The sequence below is a fragment of the Sus scrofa genome, chromosome 8 (genome assembly GCF_054392235.1).
Source record: "Sus scrofa isolate SSC_HxYL_T2T_F1_AM1 chromosome 8, Sscrofa_HxYL_maternal_Yorkshire_Landrace_v2.0, whole genome shotgun sequence".
Classification (NCBI taxonomy): Eukaryota; Metazoa; Chordata; class Mammalia; order Artiodactyla; family Suidae; genus Sus; species Sus scrofa.
The window spans coordinates 6,002,021-6,014,931 of NC_139390.1; the positions used below are offsets into that span (position 1 = coordinate 6,002,021).

The window sequence follows — 12,911 nt, forward strand, 5'->3', positions numbered from 1 at the left end:
CTCTCAAGTGACCCGGTTAAGTAACCTACTTCAGTGGTTCTCAAACTTTTTGACCTGGGGACCCCTCACACTCTAAACAATTGAGGACCCCAAAGAGCTTCCGTTTATGTGGGCCGCATCTGTCGGTATGGTCCATATCAGAAATCAAAACTAAGTGTTTCAGAAACACAGGACATTTTCACCGGCCGCTAGACTGAAGGCCTCATCACACATCCTGCAGCCTTTAGCCGACTCCTCTGTACACTCGTGGGAGAAGGAGGAAAAGGAAGTAGCATCCCACACGACGATGCAGCTGGGCCTTCACGGACGCCCTCGAAGGGGGCCCCAGATCACACTTTGAGAACTGCTCCCTCTCGGTCCACTTCTAACTGTATGACTACTACCATCCAAAGACGTTCTCACAGAATACACAGCTTTTGTTTCCTTTAAAGCTAAACAGGTAAGTTTTTCAAATAAAAATGACAGTGATCCTCAGGCTCCAGAAAATTTAAGAAAGCAGAATGAAAGTTAAGAAAGTTAAGTTTTCTCAGGGTGAAATTGAGTCAGTGACGCTGCCTTCATGTGGAGTAATTCTGTACCACTAATAACGATACAGGACTTCATATTCAAATATAACACAATGAGGTGGCAAAGACCTAAGCAAACGGGGGATGGAAAGGGATAAGAGGACATCACATCAATAGTCACAATGACACAAGCTCTGAAGGCAGCTCTGGCGGAAGCATCTGTAAGATACTACTTCTCATGCCTTTAAGATAATTGCCATGTATCTGTAATGTGTATTAGACTTATCATGTTTAAGTGCAGGAAGGAAAGTAATATCTACATGTTACATAACAATGTTATATATTGTATAAGACTTTCAAAAAAAGCTTTGGAAAAAATAAACATTTTGGAAAGGGGAGGAGGTATGAAGTGAGGTAATAAAACTTTGAAAACTCAATGTCAAATGAAAGAATTTTCATTTGAAAATAACACATGGGAGTTCCCGTCATGGCTCAGTGGTTAACAAATCCAACTAGGAACCATGAGGTTGCAGGTTCAATCCCTGGCCTTCCTCAGTGGGTTAAGGATCCAGCGTTGCCGTGAGCTGTGGTGTAGGTCTCAGATGTAGCTTGGATCCTGCTTTGCTGTGGCTCTGGCGTAGGCTGGCGACTACAGCTCTGATTGGACCCCTAGCCTGGGAACCTCCATATGCCGCAGGGAGCGGCCCTAGAAAAGGCAAAATACCAAAAAAAAAAAAAAGAAAGAAAGAAAGAAAGAAAAGAAAGAAAGAAAAAGAAAGTAACACATGGTTAAAGCTTATCCTTATTAAAAAATTTACCTCCTACCTCCGAAATCACAATTTTTAAAATCTGATATTCAAATTACTTTTAAAGCGTTCAGAATTACTCAAAACAAAATTACTTGAGTCTGAATTAACATATGCTATGCTTTTAAAAAATAAGCGACCTAATTCTAAAGAGATAACTAAAAACTGCTTAATCTGTTTTAGAATTAATTTGAAATTGGAGGGCATCAGTCATTTACCATCAGAGGTGGAAGGTTTACCGTAAAGTTCAAATGAGAAGTGTACCATCTTTTAAAACCGACTCTACGAAAGCATTTACAGAACTTAAGATCATTCTTTAAGAGGCATCAAAATATAAAATAAAAAACAGCTAACGCGCCTTGACATGTTTGGTAAACATCGATGACGTCATTAAGCAATAGCAAAACTTCTTACAAAAACAGGAGCAGGCAGTGGCGTCTGATGGTCTGCGGGAGGCCCCCCTTCTGCCTGCGGGGACTGAATCAGTGTACCTGTATGAGACCGTCTGTGAAGCTCCAAATTGCTCGGGTGTTTGAAAGGTTTTCCGCACAGATCGCACGCGTACTGTCTCTGGGACGGAGGCGTCTGGGGCTGCTCTTCCGGCGCCGCGGGCTCTTCGGGCCTCCCCAGCTCACTGATGCAATGAAAATCCTCCGCGCGGAGGAGCTCTTCGCTTTCCTTGTCTTCAGCCCTTTGGCTGTGGACTTTCTCCACGCTGCTGTCACTGGCAGGTTCTGTCCTCTCGGTGACGCTCTCATCTGACCTGGGTCCAGAGGTGCGCTCTGCAGATTCCTGCGACTTGAGGAAGTTGAGCTTCTTCAGGTGAACGGCCTTCTTGAGCCTCATCTGCCTGGTGGGCGGTGGCGGGCCCGCGCCGTCGGACGCCGGGGCCGGGGCCGATTCGCTCAAAGGCTGGGCCAGGAAGTTGGGAGGCAGGTGCTCCGAGGACTCCAGGGCGCACGCGGGATGACGGACGGCGCAGGGCGGGTGCTCCACGGCCCCGAGGTCTGCGGCTGCGCCGAAAGGGAACGGCTGCTCGGTGGCCCTCTCCTGGCTGGGACAGGTGGCTTGTCGATAGTACTGCTTACTGTAAAAGTTTCTGAGCTTGTAGTAACAGCTTGGCTGTTTGAAGGGCAGATCTGCGCAGCCGCCGTCGAGCGCGTCGGGGGCTTGTCTGGAGGGTTCGGCGGGCGAAGGATGAAGACCCGCTGAGGGCGGCGCGTGGCCTGGCGACCCATCCAAAGCCTTGCCCCGCGGGACCCCGGCTGGGCACTCCTGCGGCAAGGGAGGCGGGTAGTTTTCCCCGAGGACACAGCTCGCGTCCGGGGGCAGGGCGCCCTGCAGCGAGAAGGCGCTGTGACAAGGCAGGCCCGGCCGGTCTGCGGCGGCGGCTGACTTCAGAAACGTATGACACAGGTTCAGAACGTTCTGGACTTGCAAGCACTGGGCCGTGTCCAGCATGACTTGTACGTTGTCCTGGTTAAGATCCAGACGCGACGTGTACATGAAGTCCAGGATCTGTCCGATGCCACTCACGTTTTTAATATCCAAGTGAAAAACATCATTCTTCGGGCCTGAAGAATTCTGGAAGAGGCTCCTGATAAAAGAAGGGATATCTGCTTACAGTGTTAACAATTCCTACGGTCCGATAGCCTTTTCTTATAAATAACAGTCACGCTAATATTCAAAATTACTATCTATACATGCCAAGCTTTTGAAATTAAGTATGCTTCGCTCCTTTAACAAGTTGCGGCAAGCCATGTAATAAAACAATTCGGATGAACTGAATTAGTGTGTTGAGTATCCAAACTTCCACAGAAATCTGAGCTAAATTTTGAAATCTACTCCTTGCTCTTTTTTCCCTAAAAGGTTCTTATCCAAATGTATTATTAATTGTATACAGAGTATACAAAACTGAAGAATACACGTTTTTCAATATTTCATGTTTAGTCTGACAAACTACTTATCTCCAACCATAAAACACATGCAAAAATATTTCTACATCTGAGTGTCTTAAGAACACCTGAAGGAGTTCCCGCTGTGGTGCAATAGGATAGGTGGTATCCTGGGAGAGCTGGGACAAAGGTTCGATCCCCAGCCTGGCAGTGGGTTAAGGATCCAGCATTGCTGCAGCTGTGGCATAGGTCAAGACTGCAGCTCGAATCTGATCTCTGGCCCAGGAATTCCATATGCCACAGGGCGGCCAAAAAACGAAAGACAAAAAAAAAAAAAAAATTTACGTGAAAATAAAAACAATTATACGGCTCCTGCTGTAGCAGAATGGGTTAATGATCCGACTGTAGGAGCCTGGGTCACTGCCGCGGCATGGGTTCAATCCCTGACCCAGCACAATGGGTTAAGGATCTGGCACTGCTGCAGCTATGGCACAGACTGGATTTAATCCCTGGCCTGGGAACTTCCACACGCCGCAGGTGCAACCAAAAATAATAATAATAACAACTATAATAAACCAACCTGAGCTGTATAACCATTTCTAAAAACTTTGTGAATTGTGGCAAACTATACATAATGTCAAACACTTAACGATGGCTCAGATGCTAAATTCGGTGGCATTAAGTATACTGACACTGTTATGCAGAAATCACCACTATCCATTTCCAGTACCTTTTCCTCATCCCCCAGAGAAACTCTGTATGCCTAAAACAGTAACTCCCACTCTCCCCAGGCCCTCAGCCCTGGGAACTCCCATTTTACTTTGTCTCTATGAATCTGACTACTCTGGGCACTTGATAGCGACTCATTTTGTGAGCAGTAACTTATCTGGTTCTCAGATGGTTCTCAGCAACCCAATGGTCCATGAAGCAGCAGTGAGAGAGCCCTATACGTTAACTACGGCAGGAAAGGTACCATAAAGCCCAGCCACTTTCTTACAGGCCTAAGTTCACAGGTGAATGAATGAATTTGGAGCGTGTAAAAACACCAAGCTGAGTGAGGAAAACTGTCTTACGAGTTTGTTAAAGACATTTCGTTAAATGCGGTCACCTGCTTCCTCCAAACAACCTTCAGTTCTGCTCTGTTCTTACTTAGGGAAAGTACAGATTAGAAGTAGGGTGGAGAAAACTCGAAATAGCCAATGTATCACAACATCCAAGCTAACTCTCCTGCGAAGGCAGAAAGCACACGCAAAGCCCAAGCATGGGACCTTTTTGCACTGGGGCAAATGGTGCTGCCAAACCCAGGGAGCGAATGCCCCGCAGTGTGGCTCGGAGCACATGTGAGATTCAAGCGGATGATTCGAGGAATTATCAAGGAAAGATTAAATCCTGTTCCAAATACTGTTTACTAAAGCACTATATACATTTTAGGGTAAAAAAAGGTATGGAAAAAGAAGCTTTAATGTTTAAAGTGAGACAAACTTAGCTAATCAGAAAATGTATTAGAAAATATTTTTTCTAAAAAAATAAATGAAATACTACTGCTTGATATTATTTATGAGTGAAACATTGAAGCAAAAATGATTACAGGGATAAGTAAAGTGAGCTCAAACCTGCTTTCTTCAAGGAATTCCTGTCGTGGCGCAGAGGAACCGAATCCGACTAGGAATCATGAGGACGTGGGTTCGATCCCTGGCCTCGCTCAGTGGGTTGAGGATCTGGCATGGCTGTGGCGCAGGCCATCAGCAATAGCTTCAATTTGACCCCTAGCCTAGGACCTCCATATGCCACGGGTTCAGCCCTAAAAAGACAGAAAAAAACCCAAAAAACAAAAACATCTGTTTTCTTCAAATAGTCAAATGAAAAACAAAAACTAGAATGTTTTAATTTTAAAAAATAGCACATAGGATGTTTTTCCCACTTTGATTTCTTATTACAGAAATGTTCTCACCAGAAATTCTATTCCTCAGTCTTTTCATCCTGAGAGGATAAGAAATATATACACAACACTGACATTAATTAGAACTACTAAAATCAAAGGCAAAGTACCAAAACATTTCAATTGCCCCATATAGACTGTAGTTAAAAGGCTCTTTTCCACTTGGGTTTCTCTAAATACAAAACCAAAAACCTCACAAGGTGCTCAAAAGCTAAGGAGGGTGAAATCCAAGGAGAAAATAGAATTTAGTCAAAGGATTTTTTCCGGAGGAACTTTTTCTCCATACAGTGGGAAGAACAAAGGCGAAAGTACATACCTAAAGTACTGGCTGAAAGCTGCTAGCACGTTCTTATGCGCTTTGAAGCAGACTCCTTTCACCACCAGCATGCAGTCACAGAGCAGACCTTGGATGCGCTGCTCATGCAGCTGCTGGAGGAGATGGCAGCTGTGAGCAGCCACGGGGTCCATGCTCCACCATCCAGGGGCCTAGGGCAAAGAACGCGGGTAAGAGTGAGTCTCCACGCCACGCCTGGAAGCCATGGCACCCACAGCCACTGGCTGATCTGTGGTTCGCTGTCATGATCCCCTGTCACGATGGTTTACTCAGCTTCTTAAGCATCCAGACCAACCTGTGGAACAGACCCATCTCCCATGACTGAATGAGATGACGGACACTGTGGACACAGAATGTTTCCACTCAGTGCCTACGGACAGACAGACAGCTATGTGCAGGCTCTGGGGCTATGGCCGCGGGCAAAACACGCCAGGTCCCCACCGTCCTAAAGCTTAAATTCTCGGGAGGGAAACGCACACACAAAAGGACAGGACTCACAACCAAGCAAAGCAGTTGGAGCCAGACGCCTCATGGGTTAGGACATGGGTGCTGGCGTTCCAGAGCTCAGCCCAGTTCCAGTGACTTTTGTTAGAGGAAAAGTGGGGAGAAATGGAGTCGCATCAGGATGAGACTCTGGAGGTTCAAATGGCAGGTTGGTACTAAAAAACTAAAAATCATTATCTGCTTTACTTGCTTTCATTCTCGGTACATAAGCATTACTGGAAAAGTCACTAAACCATGACGCCAAAATCTAAGCCTTTTAACATGGCCTCTACTTCAACTACTATTATTATTATTAGCTTATCTCTGATCACCCCCAGGTGTGCCAGCCAAAAAAAAATAAACTACCTGCGGTTCCCCCAACGAGCCGGGTTCGTGGCCGGCTTGGGAGCCTGGGCCCACCACTCACCAGGGCCATGACCGGTCGTGTGACTTCTCCGAGGCCTCCTTGCCTCCTCCTCCCTCACGGGTTACTGAGATAATTCTGAGAACCCAAGTGTACACCTAGACTACCCCCAGTACACACTAAGTATTTTCAACAAATGTTATCTGGAAGAAACGCCTGGAGAGCTTGATAAAATACAAGTTCCTGGGAGTTCCCACTCTGGCTCAGTGGTAATGACTCCAACTAGGATCCATGAGGATGTGGGTTTGATCCCTGGCCTCGCTCAGTGGGTTAAGGATCTGGCATTGCCGTGAGCTGTGGTGTAGGTCACAGAGGTGGCTCGGATACCCTGTGGATGTGGCGTTGGTCGGCAGCTGTAGCTCTGATTTGACGCCTAGCCTGGGAACTTCCATATGCTGTGGGTGTTGCCCCAAAAAGCAAAAAACAAAACAAAATGCAGGATGCTGCGGCCAAGGCATCCCATGGCAAGCAGCCACTGGTTCTGAGCAGGTGGACTGCAGGCCTCCGGTTCAGAAACTTCCTGTCCTGTGAACACTTTACTCACACCCGGCCCTCCCACCGCCCAGACAAAGCCCACTCCCCTAACAGGGCTCAGCTGAACTGCTGCCCACTCCTGCTGCCTTTCCTGCCTCATTCCTTCTCCACTCTTCCCTCCTGGAGTCTAACTCTGGGGGTTACGCCTCTGTGATCTTACTGCATAAATATTTCTGTAAGATAACTTGTCATGATGTCCCATCATCTGTGTCTCCAACTCTGCTGTGAGTTACTAGGGTCCGTCTCACTCACCAGACCCTCCACCATCAGCTCGCACGCGCTGACCTCCGCTGGGGGCTAATGATGCTTCGTAACGTTAACAGTCCCTGCAACAGCGCTTCTAAATCCTTCCCTTTCTCTTCACTCTCAATGTCTGTCTCTTTCTTCCATGAAAATGACTGAGACCCTGACTTCATTAAGAAGGCTGGGTCCAGGGATAATTACTAACCAGAGCATCTTTGAATTCTTTTTTCAATTACAAATTCCCCCCACCCCATCTCCATCCCTTCAGCCTCCCAGGACCAAGCGTGCCTTCTCCTCCCAAAGCAGATGTAACCCCTCCTGCCTCCTCTAGGACTCTGCTTCATCACCTTTCACTGCTCCACTGGCTCACCAGCGCCTACCAACACACCAAGACAGGAAGACCCTCTTTTTTGTTGGAAAAAAAAAAAAATCAAAACCAAACAGGACAACCTTTCCCCCAGGTGCCTCCAGTCCTCACAGGCTCTCTCACACTTGCAAAATAGGCACCTACACATCCTGCTTTGCTTTCTTCCGCCTCCTTTCCTACCTTATAGGCCGCTGCTGGGCTCACTCTGCTGACCAGACTTTCCCAGAGGCCTGCCCTCAGGCCCACCCACCCCAGCTTTCCCGCAGCAGGTGGAGGTGCGACGACCCACCTCCAACTTGAAATTCCTCCTTCCCAGGATGCTCCTGGCCCTCTACTCCCTGAAGTGTTCCTTCTCCAGGTTGTACTTCTTCCTCTGCGAGCCCCCAAATGCTAATGTCCCTTAAGATTCAGCACCTGGCCCTCTACTTGTCGCTTTGACAATCACATCTATTCTTGGCCTTCATCTGCTCTAAGCAGACACCTCCAAAATTTGAAACTAGAGCTTCAAACACCAGTTCCAAATGCCCAACTTTCTGCTGAACGTCTCTAACCGTATGACCTCAACTCAGAATCTCCAAGCTCACCCCCCCAGCTTCCCCCACCCCTAGGTGCGCAGAGACCTCAGTTTCTGACATGTAGAGGTAGAGTTGGGGCTACTGGCATGGTCCCCGGGTTTGAGATCTTGGTGGGGTTCAGAGAACACTGAGACTAGAGATGATGTCATCTATAAAGAGCAACACTGGAGCCCTGGGAGCGTATACATCACCCCGAACAAAGACGCAGAAAGGGGGGTTCCCACCATGGCACAGTGGGTTAAGAACCTGACTGCAGAGGCTCGGGTCTTCCTGCAAAGGTGCTGGTCCATCCCCGGCCCAGGGCAGTGGATTAAAGGATCCGGCGTTGCCCCAGCTGCAGCTGGGATTCAATCCCTGGCCCGGGAACTTCCATATGCCGCAGGTGTGGCCGAAAACAACGACAACATAAAACTCTCCTCCAAAAACTTAAATGTTAAAATACAGCAAATATTCTGAATCTGCATTAGACAGTCTCTAGCTATACAGAATGACATGAGTAGTTATGAGCCATTCCACAATTTAACTAAAACATCATAACTCTTCTCTATTATTTTGTATAGTCCATCCTAATTGCCTCAGGATGTCAATCCTGTACTTCCTCCAATAAGATTATCAAAAGCTCCAGAAAAAGACTTTGCATCTTTTATTTCTTATGTGCCCTATGAATACGAGCTGTCAGGACTAATGTATCGTGTACTTAGTAATAATAACAGCACATTTATCAAAAGTTTCCTCCATGCCAGGCAGTATTCTAAGCCCTTGACACATATTAACTCACTTCTCAGAGTAACTGTACCACTGGCCTCATTTTACAGAGGAGAACAGTGAGGTATGTGGCGGGGCAGATTAAAGAAGGCCACAAGTTCTCTGGCACTCCTCCTGAGGGGAGGTGGGATCTAGGTCTCCTCTCCTTGAATCTGAGCAGCCTCTGCCTCGATCAATAGAACAGGTGAAAGGGAGGGTGTAAAGCTGGGCTCGTTTCTGGGCTCAGGCCCCATGAGCTGACAGCTTCCATCTTCTACTTTTTCAACACTGGCTCTAGAAGGCCTGAGTCGGCAGGAGGGCAGTAAGATGCTCAGCTGGAGAGAACACAGGGGGCAGAAGAAGGGCTCAGCCGAGCCCAGCCTTCCAGCCACCCCTTCCCAGTCCCAGAGACAGGAGCAAAGTCACACTGAATGCTCCAGACCAGCCCCACCTCCAGCTGAACACACTGCCAGTCCACACCACGTGGAACTGAGGAACTGCCCAGCGGAGCCCTGCCTGAATTCCTGACCCACGAAACTGTGATTTAAATAAATCAGTTTTTAATGCACCACGTTTTGGAATTGTTTGACAACAGCAGTAGATAACCTGGCCAGAGCTACAGAGGACAGAAACAGCTAAAAAGAAACAGGTCATCAACAAGGGGCAGCACTGGGATTTAAATCCAGGGAATTTGACTCCAAAGCCCCCAGGCTTAAGCACCTCCCTGCATCACAAGCAACGGCTCAGAGGCCTCCCTTGGATCAAGTCAGGGGCCTCTTCAGTCTCTCACCTGTGCCTGATTATCCAGGTGACGCCAGAGATAGGCAGCAACGTAGAGCACGGCACACGCGAGGATGAAGGCGTGCCACACGGGTGTTATGCTGTGATACAAGAGCACGGGGCTCTGTCTTTGCAGCTAACTCACTTTGTGACAAGGAATGAAAATCTTCTGTCTTGTGGACCAGTGTATCTTTGGTATCTAGAACAGTGCCTTGGCCACAGTAGGTGCTAAATACAGGGCTTACGGATGGATGGAGACTCTGGGCCTAGGTTTTCTCATCCGTGAAAATGGAGGGGGCCCCCCATTGGGTTAGATCATCTTTAAGGTATCTTCCTGTGCTAAATGCTACAAGTCTTATACCAAGAATGGGATGCTGGAAAGATGGACTGAATGATGGCATCGAAAGGAATGGAAATATGGGAAAAGAGAAAAAGGAAAATACAAGAAAAAGCTTAGGAGTTTCCATCGTGGCACAGCAGAAACAAATCCGACTAGGAACCATGAAGTTGCGGGTTCAATCCCTGGCCTTCTTCAGTGGGTTAAGGATCTGGTGTTGCCATGAGCTGTGGTGTAGGTCACAGACATGGCTCGGATCTGGCGTGGCTGTGGCTGTGGCGTAGGCCGGCGCCTATAGCTCCAGTTAGATCCCTAGCCTGGAAACCTCCATATGCTGCGGGTGTAGCCCTAAAAAACAAAAACAAAGAAAAAAGCTTAAACAGATGTAAATAAAGATGTGCTTCTAAAAGGAACAAGAGCCAAAATGGAATTTTATTCTGTAGAGAGGTCTCCTAGAGCAAAAGGCTTTCTGTTCTGTGGGCCAATTTACTAACTGGCCAAACACCAAAGGGAAGAATTACAGAAGTCTGTCCAGTGAGGCTGTTGAAAGATTACTTCTCCGAGGGTCCACAGATCACACACCTCAGCACTGTGCTTGCCTTAGAGGGGTCCCACCTTCCTCTCTGGCCATGATGTTTTTCAAATGACTTAATCCCTGCCCCCCCCCACCCCCGCCAACCTATCCCTGATGACAAAAGCACTGGCTACCTGCAAACGAGCCTGGACTCCTGTCTTGACTTTATGATGACTCTACGATGCTATGCGGACCAATACAGTTAAAAGTGTGGCTACTATGTGCAAGACACTGTGGTCTTAGGATGGAAGGTTCCTTGCCCTCCACAGGCCGTGTCTCAGGGTCTGCATCATTCACTTAACTTTACAGTGTCCACGCCATGCCAGGCACTGAGGCACGATGGTGAACAGCTCAGATGTGGTCATCCTCCATCTACATCAAGTGTCAGTTCAGTGGAAGAAACAAGAATAGCACTGTCCTGGAGATATTAAATGGGGGAGGCACAAATTAATCTGGGGGACAAGGATCAGAAGAAAAGTTTCTTGGAGAAGAGACGTCTATGCTGAAACCTGAAAGTTAAGTTTGCCAGGGAAAGAGCAAAGAGAGCTCACTCTGATTTTTCAAGGGGAGCAAATGAAAAAAAAAAAAGATGCTGGAGAGCACAAATAACGATGCAGGACACAGGTGCCCTGCACATAAATCCACCCCAAGCACCCAGCTTTTAAACCCCTTCACCATTCTGTCACTGCTGTTGGAGAAGATTTCCTTCTTTGCCCATTCTGGCAAATTCTTTCTTTTATGGACCAAACTGTGTTCCCCCCAAATCCATACGACAAAGTTAACCCCCAGTACCTCAGCGTGACTGCGTTTGGAGATGCGGCTTTAAGGAGGAGATTAAGTTAAAATGGGAGTTGGGGGTGGACCCTTAGCCAATCTGACTGATATTCTCATAAGAAGAAATCCAGGGAGTTCCCGTCGTGGCTCAGTGGTTAACGAATCCGACTAGGAACCATGAGGTTGTGGGTTTGATCCCTGGCCTTGCTCAATGAGGTTAAGGATCTGGCGTTGCCATGAGCTGTGGTGTAGGTTGCAGGGCAGCTCCCCAACCAGTCAGTCAGTCACTCCGGGTGGCCTTGCTGTGGCTCTGGCATAGGCTGGCGGCTACACTCTAATTGGACCCCTAGCCTGGGAACCTCCATATGCCGCGGGAGCGGCCCAAGAAATGGCAAAAAGACAAAAAAAAAAAAAAAAGAAGAAGAAATCTGGACGCAGCCACCAAGAAACCAAGGATGGGCATATAGGTAGAAGGGACCACGTAAGAATGCAGCCAGAAAGCGGGCATCCAGGGGCCAACAAGAGGCACCCTCAGAAGGAACCAAACCTGCTGACACCTTGCTCTTGGACTTCTAGTTCCCACAGTGTGCGAAAATAAATGCATTTTGTTCAAGCTCCCCCCGCCCCCGCCCACCCCACCCTCCGGCCAGGCTATGGTATTTTGTGATGGTGGCCCTCGCATACATTCTTACACCCTCCGTTCCAGGCCCAACACTGCGCACCTCCAGAGCGACACCCTCCTTAGGGCTAATGCTTCTCACGATTCCCTGTTTACACCCCGTTCAACTTTCATTCATCATTTAAGCAGCTCACAACTTGGGCAACCACTGCTGTGCGCCGGGCCTGTCTCCAGGGCTAAGAAGAGCAGCCAAGCGATGAAGCGGCAGGCGCTCTACTGAGTGCTTTAGGTTCACCAACTCATGAAATCCTACAAGAACCGCACGAAGGAGGTACTCTTACTACACCTGTTTTAGAGACGCGGGACCGCGGCACAGAGAAGTCGCATGGCAGTGAGACCCGGCCGGGCGCTCCGTAGTCTCAGCACTACTCTCAAGTGCACTGCGATGGAAGGAGCCGGGAGTCGGTCGGGAAGGGACCCGCAGCTTCCCGCGGGCGCAGCCCCGGCGGCCGGGAGCAACGAGCGGGAGGAGGCCGGGTGGGAACGCGGGTGGGGCTTCCAGGCCGAGGGAGCTGCAAGGGGGGTAGGGCCCCGCTCCAGGACCCTGACTCGGCCTTGGCGTTTCTGAGTTAGAGCACGGCGCGGCCGCAGGCTAATTCCCGCGCGACCCGGCAGCTGCACTGACTCTCGCGCTGCCCCAGGATGCGCGAGGGGCGGCGGGTCCCTGCCCTGCCCGGCCCTGAGGCGCCCAGCCGGACTCCGAAACGCTCCCACAGCGCCGGCCCTGCAAGCCCTCGCGAGGCCGGCCTCCCGACCCGGCGCCCACCTTACCCTCGGAGGCCGCTGCCCGCCCCGCCGCCTCCTCTTCACCTGCGGCCGCCGCCCTCAGCGCAGCTCGCGGGGCAACGCCGGCAGCGGAACCATCCCGACAACGCCCCCTCCGCCGCCGGCCCCGCCCTCCGGCTTCCGGTGGCGTC

At 49.2% G+C, this 12,911-nt stretch overlaps 1 protein-coding gene across 14 annotated transcripts in view; it reads right to left on the reverse strand.

The window, feature by feature from the left end:
• The window catches only part of ZBTB49 (zinc finger and BTB domain containing 49), a 30,339-nt gene extending 17,453 nt beyond the window's left edge, over window positions 1-12,886 (reverse strand). For 4 of the 14 annotated variants that reach the window (XR_014813590.1, XR_014813584.1, XM_084973820.1 and 1 more), the window contains exons 1-3: window positions 12,766-12,886; window positions 5,463-5,632; window positions 1,804-2,909 (exon numbers count right to left, since the gene is read on the reverse strand). Coding sequence is in view for 6 of the 14 variants with exons in the window: in XM_003128851.7 (XP_003128899.2) it covers window positions 1,804-2,909; window positions 5,463-5,614 (1,258 nt within the window). In the remaining 8 variants the exon portion in view is untranslated. Of the gene's footprint in view, window positions 1-1,180; window positions 2,929-5,462; window positions 5,633-12,765 lie in introns of all 14 variants that reach the window. The other 10 variants (XR_014813583.1, XR_014813585.1, XR_014813586.1 and 7 more) reach the window with 4 other exon arrangements.
• Window positions 12,887-12,911: the final 25 nt, after the last annotated feature.